Source organism: Ornithodoros turicata, chromosome 7, assembly GCF_037126465.1.
Source record: "Ornithodoros turicata isolate Travis chromosome 7, ASM3712646v1, whole genome shotgun sequence".
NCBI lineage: Eukaryota > Metazoa > Arthropoda > Arachnida > Ixodida > Argasidae > Ornithodoros > Ornithodoros turicata.
The window spans coordinates 51,531,363-51,545,801 of record NC_088207.1 but is presented as its reverse complement, the minus strand read 5'-3'; the positions used below and the strand labels follow the sequence as shown (position 1 = coordinate 51,545,801).

Below are 14,439 nucleotides of genomic sequence, written 5' to 3'. Positions count from 1 at the left end.
CATAGCACGCTGTGCGCCAACCATTGCCACGAATGATAGGGTTGTCGCTTCCGATTCGAGGAAAGAAGGGGGCGTACGCCTTTTTGTGGCAAGTTGTGTATATGGTAATTGCCACAAAAAGGCGTAAACAGTGTTGAACAAGACAGCTAGGGCTGTGCTGATGTCCGTAGTTTTCGAAAAGCGAAGCGGATAATTATCAAACAAGCAGAGCGGAATTACTCCATTTAATTTTACGTTTAATTTCATTACTCCCAATCAATTTAATTCTTAATTTAATTACTCCCGTTTAATTTCATCTTGAATGTAATTACCCCCAATTATTTGCCATGAAAGGTACTGTGAGGCAGTAGAACCGCAATCTGAGAAAATTTATTTAATCGATAGCCTGAGCCTTCAGTGCTCTGACGTGACAACTTTCGTCACAATTGCGCTAATATCTTTTTAAAAAATTAAAATGGAAAATGACGGATAACATTGTGTCGAAGTCGACACCAGCTGTGCACTGCCCATCAAGTACTTCGGCAAAAACTACATTGCATGCGCATAACACTGTTTAAAGCAAAAGAAGTCGGCTACTTTGTCGGCTACGTAGTCATCCATGAGCCGGTCGGGTTGTTTGACCAATTGGGAATTACTTTCCACCGGACGTCGCCAGAGCCATTTTCTACCGCAATTTCACCTGCAAATTACTAATATGTAGCTGTCATTCGCACACGTGTAACCTGTGTGTAACCATAACAACAACAACAACAGACGCAGGCAGCGTAACCTCTTTGCCGGCTGCTTTACAGTAGCTTTCACTCTCTTTCATGGCCGAGAAATTACAGGCGGACTGTGCTTTTGTGGAAGCAAGAACGCACTGCTGGGGACCTGTTATGACATCGCCAAAGAGAAATCTATGACGGATGAACGAGCAGACATATAAGAAAGTTTACGGTTGTCAGGGCCAGTTCTTATATAACCTCCGTGGGTTTTTCTTTCGCCGTGTCCAATATCGTTTCTGTCGTACCTTACGAGATCGCAGACAGCATTTTAAAGGGCAAACATATATATAAGAATACTCCACAATGCTTCACCTTTACTTACGCAAGAACTGTCGCGTCCCTTTTCACATCAGCCGTCTTTCCTAGACAGTGAAGTCTTCTCTTTACTTGAAAGTGAGAAGAACGGGAAGAAAACCGTCATGTTCACTATACACATTCTTATCTGAAATGCTATTTCGCGTGGAAATCGAGCCAACCTGTCACTCGACTGTGAAAGATAGACGCGGAGATGACACGTGCCTACGAGAACGCATGGGAATGGCTCTGGCTCTTTTGTCGTACCCGTAAGAGCTCGACATCGAACGACAATAAATAAATGGTGTGGTTCATCGCTGGAGAGCAGTACAGTACCCCATTACACGCGAAGCATTATATGAGGGAGAAAAAAAGTGTGGTGTTCAACTTTAAAGCGATGACTCAATCACGGGGATATATGTACAGTTGGTAACAAAAAATTGGGACTCAGTAAACTGCTATGAAAGAATTTATGATATAGAGACAGAGCCTATATAAACTTCACCCCGTGCCTCAGAGATCAGGAAGGTCAATGGATTGTTTAATGGCCGTTTAATTAGTATCTTCTCCATGTCTGCTGATAAGACAACAGATTATGTTGCTGTGCCTGTACACAACTTTAACTTCTTTCTCATACCTCACATATAAAGTTGTGTACAGGTACTACTAAGATACCAACAGAAGTATTTCAGATACAATATTTAGGGTACGGTACTCAAGAGAGCTTCAAGTCTACTTATCATTTATGAGGTAGTGTGTCGGGAGATTGCTAGAAACAGCGAAATAAAAATGGTTTTGTGAGTTTGTATCTATATGCCCATCGCTAGTCAACAGTTGTGTACTCATATGAAGTGCACAACCTTTATAAAAAAAAAAAAAAAGGTGTTTAGTTATGATTACTTTCTACAGACTGAGGTCAACATGGAAAACAAACATTCTTCAGAGTCTGTGTTGCTTTCATTTTTACACCATATGTTTACTATGATTGTTGACTTATGGCCTCAACTTTCTGTAGATATTTGGCTGCAGAATACCTGTGCAATATTTTGTTCACTTTATGTGTACTGGCCACATAACTCTGGTAACACCCTCCCGCGAATGATGTGAATAGTTTTTTGTGGAGTTTTTGTGACTTGAGCTAAGTTGAATTTCTCCGTTCTATCATGTTCACTCACTTGCAACATGCATAAAATACACGAAATGAAGAACCGCAAAAATATATATCGATTTTATGCATACCTTGAAAGTGGTACCCAGTGTCGACACAATCATACAATACATCCCGCGCACACAGCAGTGAAGTATTGCACATCTACACACGCTTTATGCGACACAGTGTACCGTGGCAGTTTGCATCGCCCTACCAACTCCGTTATCGAAGTGGATATGGGGGCAAGGGACGCTGCCATGGACCTATTAATCCTAACCTACCTTCACAGCGTTACCCAAGACATCCATCAATATGGTTAGTTTAGTGATACGTTAGATTAATGGTGCCTGACAGCTTCCCTTGCCCCTCCAAATCCGTTAGAATAATGATGTGAAGCCGCCTTGCAGAACGGCAACGCCAACCAAAGAATCCCCTGGTATTGTATCGAAAATGGCGAAGAAATCAGCGCAAACCACGCTAAACTGCGAAGAAACGAAGAGTTGAGCAACGTTCGGCGTTCGTTGAAGTGGGTTTGCCCGCAGCGCACGAAGGTGTTAGGAGAAACAAACTTTCAAATGGTGACGCCTACCATTAAGTTGTTGTTGTTGTTTGGGTTAAACAGTGAGTAAAGTTGTCATAGCAACAACAAAGCTGGTTCAACCAGCCTACTGTTCAGCAAAGTAATGCCTGGAAAAACGAGAGTGAAATTAGCAGAGGCAACACAGCCGCGAACTGATACTTGTGCACCTTACGTCCATGTTGTGCACTTACACTCTTAAAAATGAACTTCACCGCATAGCACGCTCCTAGCCAACCATCACCTCGAATGATATCGCTATCTGCTCTGATTTGTTGAAAACGGGAGGCTTACGCCTTTTCTGTGACAATTACGAACAGCATAAGTGTCACAGAAAAGGCGTACGCCTCCCGTTTTCAACAAATCGGGGCAGATAACGATATCATTCGAGGTGATGGTTGGCTAGTTGCGTACTACACGGTGAAGTTCATTTTTAAGAGTGTACCTGACTGGACGCGCAAGACTGCAGCCGCCGCTCAAACAAAAAGAAAAAGAAAAGAAAAAAAGTACAGTCGTATTATGAATAAAACTGCAGCTTGATCACACACTTCAATCACACAGGTTACGCAACGACGCAAAATCGTATCCTCTTTTGTTCTTTCATGGACGTGCGAGCGCAGAGACTCGCTGTTGCAACATGAGATTGGCCAAGACTAATGTTCCAACGACAGCCCGATTATGCTAATGGTGATGACCCATCTTCTTCTTTCAATGAAAAGATGGCCATGAGCCACTAAGGGAGAGTGGCCAGGACAAAAGCGCGTAATTACGAATATGTCTGTGTGCGTAGTAATGGGGTGTAAGCCCATGCTAGACGCGCGTACTTAGGACGATATATATATATATATATATAACGTATGAAGACTATGCATGAGCAAGTAGATGTGATATGCATGTATGTAGGAATGTGCGTATGATGACTATGGATGGACAAGACCAAAATTAAAGAAGGCCTATCGCATGCGCGCATGATGCTCATGTGGTCGTATATGTTGGAAATATATTGTATACTGAACTGAAGTATAAATAAAACGCGGGACCGCGTTCTCAAAGTAATTGAAACCGTATTTAGAGTTTTCATATGTAGCTAAGAGGTGACAAAGTTGCACGCTATACATTTAGTCATAGGGTCAGATTCAAATACCGCTTTGCACATAGAGCCGATAACACGGATCTCTCTCTTCCTCCAAGGAGGGGTGTGTACCCTACATAGTTTTTTTTTTTTGCAACATACAATGAAATTACTTATATTACCCATACAGCCTGTCTCCCAATGAATGGACCCACACGCATACCTCTATACACGTATACCCCCACCCCCCTATGGGATGCTCTGTACCCCCATAGAAGTAGACCTCTGGGGACATTACTGGACGATAATGCAGTAATTAATAATACAGAATTCGTTTGTGAAAAAAGAAAACGGTTGAAATAAGTATACTTGCTGCATAGGTGCACTGTCAACGACGACACCGATGTACGACACAATGTCAAGACAGGAAACAAGAAGTCCACAGAAAGGAAAAATCCATTTTCATAGTGAAACAACGTAGTAAAGATTCAAGTACCGCGTAAGCATCTTTGTTGTTTTGTCGCCGATGATTGGTTGTTTTATGGCACAAACAGAACACATGTTTTATGGTACGTGATGCAGTTTTTTTTATTTTTTATGTGCGTGTATGTGCTTTCATCATTTTTATATGAGCCCCCGCATCGGTTCACAGCACCGGGTCCCGCGCTTGCCTTGAGATGGCCCTCTCCATCTGTATACATTTTTCTTATTCGTTACAGATTTTTTTTTTATAGAAACGCCGTGGGAGCTGTGCTATGCCTTTTTGGCAAGCGAATTATGCGAGACATCCTGCAGGACTCTGTATGAAACTACTGGACGACTAATTTGCTAAAATTAATTAGTTAACTTATGAATTTGTTTTCTGGGAAACCCGAGATAGCAGAATAGGGGGGCATTCAATATTCAAATCCATCGCCCTTATTAAACGCCCTGCGAATCGCCACATTTCTACGCAAATGAGCCCAAACGAGAACTATGCGCGTCCCTAGCGCAGAAACGACACGACATTCCCCTTATCCGGGCCGGAGAGTCCTTCTGGAGACTCCATCTGGCCAACCTACTCCAAGCACGTGCATCGCACCAAACTAGAGTCACTAAATAGGGAGCAGAGTAGTGACACTGAGCGACGCCGACGAGCGAGCCCGCCATCTTGAGCCAGGCGGGGCTGCGTCGCCTAGCAATGGGAGGCCAATCTCCCACTTCTCCGGTTGAGAACAACACGCAGTCGAGCCAGATCACAACCCACGGAACCGGTTTTGGATGGAGGTGACTCAACATGAACCGCGAGTTCTTGGAAAGAGAAACCACGTGACACGATCGGCCCAATCGCGGACACCGAATGGCGGCTCCGGTGCCGAAAAGGAATGCGATACTCTGTACCCGTATTTAGCGACTCCTACTTCAAATCAAGTGACCCTCTCACGTGGAACGCCTTTTTCTGCGCTCTAAAAGTGCGGGGTTCTGGTTTCGGCTCAGTTGCAAAGCAAAATTTGCATATTTATGTCTCAAAGTACGTTCACTTTTCAAGGCGTTCAACAAGGAAGATAGAGAATAATGGCTGACTTCAATGTACGATTTCAGAAAATCCCAGTGTACCTGGCGCCGCTTTGAACTGTGGAAGCTTACTAATGCGAAAGGAGCGGGTGGCGTCTAAGCTGTTTCGCTTTCTCCCTTCCGGTTCGTTGTCCACGATGTTGTTAAAAGCGAAACGTGAAGGATTATCTGCGTTCCACCACTCAGCAAGCGCCCAGGATGCATTGCGGGCGCAAAGAGCACTGGGATTTTCTGAAGTCGTCTATTCCGCTATCTCGCATTTCTCGCATTTCAACGAATGAATTTTAACTGGCCGACTAATTAGTCCTGCATTAGTCACAAACGCTTTCCGGCAGGACGACAGCCCAGACGCAAAACCCGCCTGCGCAAAATGGCATCTTTGCTGCTCTCACAGCTTATATTTATAAGAAATCTATCACGAATAATGATAATAAAACACCCTTTATATTTGCCTTGCCTACCGAGTGCCTGCTTCTGCGCATGCTCTGTGATGCTGACGGCGCCGAAGAAGGTTCCCTACATATTCCATAGATGGCGCCTGCTGTGCTTTGGCGCGCGCCGATCGTGTTTCGCCGCACAGCCGCTAGGATAGAGTGCGAGTGTGAGAAAGGTCCATTCTTTGCGTCTCGCAGCAGAGAATACGCGAGGAGGAGTTGCGGGCAGGACGCTGACACGTGGTCATCTTGGCGAGGACCTCACAGAGTCGTCACGCGAGACGATGAAGAGATTCTCGCGTCTGCTCCTCCCTAATAAGTGCCGGTCCGCTGCCGACTGTCAGGAGAAGATACGGATAAATTTGGAAATATGTCGATTTAGAGAGGGAAAATTGTTTGGTTCGAAATGCTCCTGCGAGACGCGTTTATTACAACGACGTCACGGAGTGGACTTTTCTTTAACGGTCCAGGGTTGAAATTAGTTAGGGTTAATTTATGCAGCCCCCCCCCCCCAACACCCTCATGTTTTTTTTCCTGTGTACCACTGTTACAATGTAACTTCACCCCCCATGCAACCCCCCCTCCCCCCCCGGCGAGCTTGCTGTTCTGGATAAACTACCGCACGTGACACGAAAAGCGACACCCGCCCACACGGCTACATAACTTGATCCGAAAACGGCACGGAACCCGCTTATACTTTAGCGAAAACCTCGAGTATTGCATATTGTGATCGAGCTTTACATATTGTGCGTGACTTCCATAATCATGCAGTGTCCATCTTATGAGACTCACAGAGAACGACTTCAGGCTGTGCTCGACAAGCTTGACTCTCGACCTTTCAGCTTCTGCAAACTATTTGGCTACTGGCGCTGCAAACAGCAACAAGTGAAAGTAATGAAAGCCCTCTGCGCATTTTTAAAAGACAGCGGCATCGTCAACCGCTATTAAGCCGTTCTCTCGCTGATGTGAAAATGAGAGAATGAAGGAAACAGTGACGCTCATGATGGCAGAGCGTCGCACGTTCAAGACACGTCTTCACACTTACGCTGAAGCTTAAAAGAAATGGAGCTGCAGGTGTCCACCAGGGAGACCACATAGCTCCAGACCCTATCCAGTTAGATGAAGAAGAAGAAGAAGAAGGTTGCTCGCGGTTTCATTCATGGCTTTCCACGTGACTCAGGGACTGTTCCGGGAAGGAGGAAGAAGATTCGATGAACGGCTGCATTCTTCCTTCTCCTCCCTGGGAATCGAGCTACACGTAGGCACTGTTTGCGTAATCCTGCGCATTCCAGTGAACGCACATCTTATTTTGGGCTCCTATTGTGCCTATTCGTGCCCCAGCGATGTACTGTAAACGTCAAGACGAAATCTGACGCCTCAGGGATAAGGCTACCGCCGCATGTGTGCCCTCTGTATCCCGAAATAGGCAACCTGATATGAAAAGAAGATAGAATTGAGTTGGACTTGAAAGAAGACGAAAAAAAAAAAGTTTTCGATCCATGTGTACAGGTACACTTGCAGCTGGTACATTTTGTCAAAAACAAAATTTTCAAGATTTCGAGAAGTATATGACGTGAGTAAGACGAGAGTTGCAGACTGCTTTACATTTTGTGCATCAGGACATGTATGATTATTAAAAAGTGACAGTTAATAATTGAAGAATTGTTATCATGTTATCATGCCGTTACGTGTACGACCACTTAAGATGTGATATAATTTTTGGACGGTGTAAAGTTCACAGACGATGTGCGATTACTAACGAAGCAAATGTCCTATAGCTACATACTTGTCACTTCCTATTTTTAAAGGGGCACTAAAATGCCACCACAAGTTCTCTGAAAATTACATTACACGCTGTGTTAATTTCGCACTTCTTGTCCTCATTCAAAACTTTGATTCCGTTACGAAGCTACAATCAAGAGTATACCGAACTCTTTCTTACCTCGGCACTACGCAGTGAACGTTGCCTCAGCTCGTGCATCGAATGCTGTTAGCGCATGATGCGCGTGAACGCGCCTGCCACGCCATGGAGCACTTCCGGCGAAAAACATGCTGTCGCTGTCGGAAGGACGCGAAGATACATAATTGTTGTCACTAGAACATTTACGATTACTGTTGTGGGCTACAATTCAGTAAATCGATATTGAAAAAATGCAGAAACGCGCATCATGCGGCGCATGTACACAACACTACGACAGGACCCGTTCTACATCCACGTAGGCATGCGTGCGCTTCTCCTGCTGTCTGATTGGATGCCGCAAATCTTTGCTTCCCGCGGCTGTATTCGTTGCCACCAAAGACGACCATGGATTCATTGCGTTTTTATTCTTAACGGTAGCGCTGTGTGTGAACTAATTTGGCGTGCATTATACTAATTAAAACACGGGCATTCATTTTAGAACAAGTTGTTTTTCTTTTTTTCATTTAACTGCTTCTCTAACATGCGAAAAGTGAACCGATTACAACACAGCCTATATAGACGATATTTGATGGTTGTGCTGTCTACTCATTTTACAGGTGAGCATACTGGTTGGCTTGGCACCTGTCGCCAATATCACACATATTGCGACGCCTTTGACACTTTTGGGTCCTTTCGCCCCATACATGAAGGTGAGCTCCGAGGTGATATTTTCATGTAGTCTCGAAACATGTACACACGCTGAATTCATGCATTGCTGCCGAAACGACGCCCGTTGGATAAGACACACTCTGCTGATAGTGCCGATATGCTTTGAGATTATTCTTTTTCTTTCATAACAGGTTGCCATCGACATCGTGACCAAAGGCAGCCTTTTGAGATCCAATCTAGTCACGCGGGCTCTCATTAATTACTTCTGCAATAGCGTGATCAGGGGCTTCTGCTTCTTTCCAACCCAGATCAGCGTTGGTGCCAGTCATTATCAGCTCAATAAGGTACGCACTCATTTTTGTTAAGGTGTTGCTACGTCATGCGAAACGTCGGGACAGCCCAATAAGTATAGATTCAGGCGCATTCAGGTACTGTTCCAGTGATCGCCAATTCTGCCTTTGTCTTTGATTGATTGACTTTGGCGGCTGTAACTTTGTATAAAACTATGCCCTGGTTCTCGCAACCCCTTTAGTCCCAATTTATTATGTGTCACAGTGTGTGACTTATGTGCTCCAGCCGTGAAACATGCCACGTCATCATCATCATCATCATGATATATTCATTACTTTTGCTTTCTGTGCGCGGGTGGGTGTCCTAAGGTTCAAAGCAGACCCAGCCTACATGAATATCAGCTTATTTTCTCTAAACCTAATTCCTTAATTTGTGCAGACCCTGCGGTTCAGTAGCTCCCAGTTCTAACAATTATTGCACATCTTGGAAAGACGATTGACCTTCCGCAGCCTGGAAGTGACTTGGAGTCATGTTCCAATGACCTTTTGCTTTGTGAGCGCTGTCTATGTATCTGCCTTTGCTCTAACATGCGCTTATTAGTCACCACTTGGCACTCAGTTGGATAGCTAAAAAAAATTTTCCTTGCGTTTTGTCAGTCATTATACGTATATATTCGAGGCTGTCACTGTTCGCGCACGCCTCGTAAATATTTACGGTCGCTCGCAGCCCATCGTTGTTAATCCTTTTGCAGACGAGAATCCCTGTGTACACGGCACATATGCCAGCTGGAACGACGACAAAAAACTTGGTTCATTACGCGCAGGTACGTGCCGACTTTCTTTTGTTTGAAGGTGTTCGATAATTTTATTGTGGGAGCCCTATAGGACGTTTCGGTAAAGGATATTTCGAAACGGGCATGCCGGTACACGGACGTTTCAGTATATGCTCGATATTTCGGTGTGCGGACATCTCCGTGAAGGGACATCTCGGTACATGGACATCCTGCTACACAGGGATTGTCGCGTGGGGAAATTTTGCGTAGGCCCATTCATCGCTGTTATAGACACTCATTGCCTCCTTCCGCCACTCTCCGCAAGCGGGCGGCTGCGTGGAATCCTGGTAATCGATACGTGCCAAGTTGCAGATGCTGCACTTAGTGTTCGGCGCCTGCAGACAAAAGGCTCGTGAATTAGTAGGCGGTGCTTTCGCAACAGGTTAAGCAAGGTTAAACTCCGGGATGGTTCGTTGTACATATTCAAAAGCACTGGGTGGGATCAGGGCTTTTAAACACACTTTCATAACACCCGCTTGTCATGATTTGAACTCCGCTGCCTAAAGAACTGAGCTATTCCCTATATTGTCGTTGCCGCTATACAGAACAGATACGAGCTTCATAATCATCTTCCAGCATGTACACGGACCAATTGTCGCTATTTTCTTCACTCAGATTAGCTTGCCAATTTTTACAGATGTACAGAAAGAAGAATTTTGTGAAGTTCGACTATGGAAGCGAAGAGAACATGGTTGTTTACGGACAGGTGAGCACGTTAATGTCCTGAGGCTAACCTAATCGGAAAACTGACATAAGAGATGCCAACAGTTGACGTACACCCAGCAGGATAAAAAAGAAAGGGAAAGCATTTCACTTACAGCCTTCTTGTAGATAAGGGAAGAGCAAAGCGTTTGCCATGGGCCACAAGAGTTGTAAATTTTAGAAACTGCTGAAGGAAATTCCCGTTCTTGTCATTAGCCAGGTAAATCCGATCCTTGACAAACTTTACACCAGTATTTCCGACAGAAGCGAAAAGGGAAACTTCATTGTTACCGTTCATATAATCTTCATGACAAAGGAGACCGTGCAAACTTTTCACTATTGCTTTCTGTCGTAGCCGGAACCCCCAGAGTACGACCTCAGCCGAATCATGGCACCCATCGCTCTTTTCTCTGGACCAGGAGATCGCCTGGCAGATTTACAAGACATCGAAGACCTGAAGCACCATCTCGGATCTCTGGTTTACGACTACCTTGTGCCGCAAGAAGACTTCGCGCATCTTGACTTTGTCCTGGGAATCCACGCGCAAGAGATCTTGTTCGAGCCCGTGCTTGCCGTCCTCGGGCAGTTTCAGTTACGGAGATAGTCTGAGGGAAGGACATCGTATTTGAAATACCTCTCACCTCATGGAATCCGTTCGAGGCAACCTGAACAACGTGATGCTAGAGCTATATAGGACATGAAGCAGCACGATGCAAAGAGTGTGGTCCGTGGCGTAAACTGTGGAGCCATTGGGATACTTCTGTGAATATTTTTCAAAGAAGAGAGACCATTGCACTTTTGGGTATTTTGGTTGTCGTGTGGGCATATCTTTCCCCCCGTCCGTGTTAAAGTTCCATTGAGTATAGGCGAGACTTGGACGTGTCGTGCCAATGTTTCCCTTTATACCGGTGCCAGCAAAGACTTATCGGGAACTACACTGATGAAACAGAACTTCACCGCATCACCTCAGGTGTTTGCAGGAAGGTTGAACTCAGGTGTTTTTACTTAGTTTTTACTGTAGACTCGGGTCGTTGCGTGTTCCTATCTGTGTTTGTCATGCTTATAGAGTCATATAGTCATATCACGTGTTGGTCACATATCGTACTAATGTCCCTCTGGGGGTATGCAGACAGTGAGCGCGACATTTTTATCGCAGGTAGCAGGTTATATGTGACTGAATTATATGTTCTTGGAGTTGTCCATCTGGAGTTGAGCTTCCCAGCTGTGAAAGGTGTCATTGCATCACTTTTTTTTCTACACGGCTCAATGAACGCACAGGAGTTCGCACAAGTGCCATTAAGAGTACACTGCGTTTTTCCCTGATGGATGGATGTACAGAATGGCAATGGTTTTTGTTGGATGAACACGAGCAAAGTTGTGGAGAAACTCATCAACATTTTAATGTGTTAGCATTAGGAGTGTCAAAGTGGAAAAAGCTTGATGTATATATATGTGTGTGTGTGCGTCCGTGTATGAGATGGTGAAGCGTCCCCGAGGCAGAGGTATGATGGTAAACGTAAATGGAGGTAAATGATATGAAATTGTTAAAGAAAAGGTAAGAGTAAGAGGTAAGGGCAATTGAACCTCTGTATGGCAATAATAGAGATAAGTCGACATATCCCTTTTTTACTATTTTTTCTGCAATGACATCTACATATCAGTATGCATGCGGCTGCCAAAGAAAAATTTAGGACCGTATTGCAATTCAAAGGCCCCTTACAGGAGGATAAGAAACGGGACATGCATGCGTGTCAATGGGACGGACAATCAGATGGGCCACTTTTCTCGGTTTCAGATTTTTCGGCTTATCCCCTTATCGCATACGGTAGTTCAATTAAAGGTAAATAAAGCAAGAAAGTTGATAAGATATATGTAATTAAGAGAAAGATTAAATGAAATTAAGATTACCGAAGGTAACCGCAGGTTACCGGAGCTATTAAATGTAATTAAAGGTAATCAACGTCAATTAAAGGGAAATTGAGAGTAATTAAAGCAAGTGAACGTAATTAAAAGGAAATAAATGGAATTCAAGATTACCTCAGGTGGCCGGCGGTTACTTTCGGTAATTAAAGGATAATTGAAAGTAATTGAGGCTAATTTAAGGGTAATTAAATGGACTTACATATTGCAGTAGAAGCGGTCGAACCGGAAGTTAGGTATAATCGAGAAAAGGCGCTTGATGCTAACGCATTTCTCTCGCATTTACCGCTAAATCGCCATTGAATTTATTTTTCATTTATTCCACCAATGGGCCGCTATGAGTAAAAGCTACTTATTCTCTATAGTACAACCGGAAGAGTGGTAATTCGAAGTATCAAAGCCGATAACTGTCGTTATAAATGCACCTTAATCGGTTATTATAGCACTTTCGAACTTACCACATACCCACAAAGATGCAACCCGAGGCACGGAAATAAACAACAGACAACAATTTCCTCAGCGAGGCAGGGAAACAAACAACAGACAACAATTTCCTCTTATTTCCCTGCCTCGGGTTGCATCTTTGTCATCATGAACCAGCTTGTCTGCGCCCTCTCTCTGTTTTCGATTACCACATACCCATTCTACAGAGCACGGAATCGCACCGCCTGGTACGAGAGGAACAGTAAATTACACTTTACTATATACTTAAAGTAAAGCATATACACTTTACTGTTCTTCTCGAACCCGGCGGCATCTGGCATATATACTTCCAGGCGGAGCTGTGGGTCTTCTGGATATAACGACATATCTTTGCCCTATGTCTTTTTGTAGTAGGTACAGCTCTTTCACAGTTGACACGTCTGCAACAATTCCTTACGGCGCAGGTCGCCACACGTTGCATAAAAATATTAATTTAGCATTTGTGAATACAGCATAGTTCCATACGGAGTCACAAATAGGGTGCATTTAATGACACTATAGTTCCATCTAGCTGCCCAGAGCAGGGACTGCACCTGTTCACAACTGATGTGTCAGTTTTGATATTGTATAGCGCAATGAACTTTTAGTGTATCGAACTATCAAAAACATTGTAAAAGTAATTAAAATTTTTACACGATGTGGGACGGTGTGTCTGTGTACATGTCGCGCACACGCGTGAGCAGGGAACCTACAACAGTCATGGTGACTTGTTCCCACATGAGCAACCAAAACAACGTAACACAACTTTATTTGATGTTGATGATGATTGGTGTTTTATGATATGTTTGTTACGAACCAGACTAGACGAATGAAGGTCGGCTTGATACTAAAAAAAAAAAAAAAAAAATAGAAAGAAAGAAAAAGAGAACAGAAAGAACAGCGAAAAAGTTAAAAGCGGCACCAACACAATGTTTGCTTCTTATAGGCGTAGGAATTTCAATAAACATGCATTGAAATCATAATCTTCAGTGAAATGCGATCTATTACCGTGTGTGTTGTTTCGCCTATTTTTGCGAGGAAACTTTTTTGTGTCACTGAATTTAGCCCGCTCGCCGAATGTTGTCTGGCAACCATTCGTCATTGTTTTCAAATGGCCAGCACGTGTGCGTGATTTTTCAACGCAGTTCTCCGGGAACAATTCATTTGCTCGCGTTCAGCTGAAGGTAGAACAAAATTATTTTTTCCTTGTCAGACCAGCGGTCCGTTTTGTTGTGTGCGCGCATAGCGACATAGTCTAGCATATCACGAGCCAGAAGCAGTGTTGCAGTAGGTCGTGATATACAAGAACGGAGAGGAAGGCAGAGTCCGTGAGTATACTAGCAGAGTTTCTTTGTTATCGCTTGCCTTGTTTCTTTTCTTCCTTTTTTTTCTCGCACTGTGTGCTATATTCAAATGTGATCACACTAATTATGCTCGAAGGTATAAAGATGACACAAACCAGCAACGGCATGTAGATGAACGACGGGGGAAAAACACGTGTTCTTCCCTACGGATTTATTATTTATTTTATTTATTTATAAAATACTACAAACCCTGAAAGGGTCCCAGTAGGAGGGGCACAGAAAGTCCAAAATAATTTACAACAGGACACATATGTCACATCATGTAACTGCGTTCAAGCCTTTCACAAATGCCGTGACAGAGCGGTGTGAGACCTGAGCAGATGACAGAGAATTCCATTCTTCGACGGTTCGAGGAAAGAACGAATATTTAAAGCAGTCAGTCTTGCACTGGAATGGTTTGAGTGTGCGCTGATGGCTTAGCCGTGTTGATCTGGGTGCGTGTGGAGTGATATAG

General features: G+C 44.0%; 1 protein-coding gene and 1 long non-coding RNA gene across 2 annotated transcripts in view; both read left to right on the top strand.

The window, feature by feature from the left end:
* Positions 1-12,080, top strand: part of LOC135400040 (lysosomal acid lipase/cholesteryl ester hydrolase-like) — a 44,693-nt gene extending 32,613 nt beyond the window's left edge. Inside the window, exons 5-9 of the mRNA XM_064631784.1 lie at positions 8,363-8,455; positions 8,606-8,758; positions 9,457-9,528; positions 10,175-10,243; positions 10,595-12,080. Of these exons, the coding sequence (XP_064487854.1) occupies positions 8,363-8,455; positions 8,606-8,758; positions 9,457-9,528; positions 10,175-10,243; positions 10,595-10,843 (636 nt within the window). The 3' untranslated portion in view covers positions 10,844-12,080. The remainder of the gene's footprint in view (positions 1-8,362; positions 8,456-8,605; positions 8,759-9,456; positions 9,529-10,174; positions 10,244-10,594) is intronic.
* A 1,673-nt stretch (positions 12,081-13,753) lies between these two features.
* The window catches only part of LOC135401484 (uncharacterized), a 31,576-nt gene continuing 30,890 nt past the window's right edge, over positions 13,754-14,439 (top strand). The window contains exon 1 of the long non-coding RNA XR_010424825.1: positions 13,754-13,949. This is a non-coding gene — a long non-coding RNA (uncharacterized LOC135401484). The remainder of the gene's footprint in view (positions 13,950-14,439) is intronic.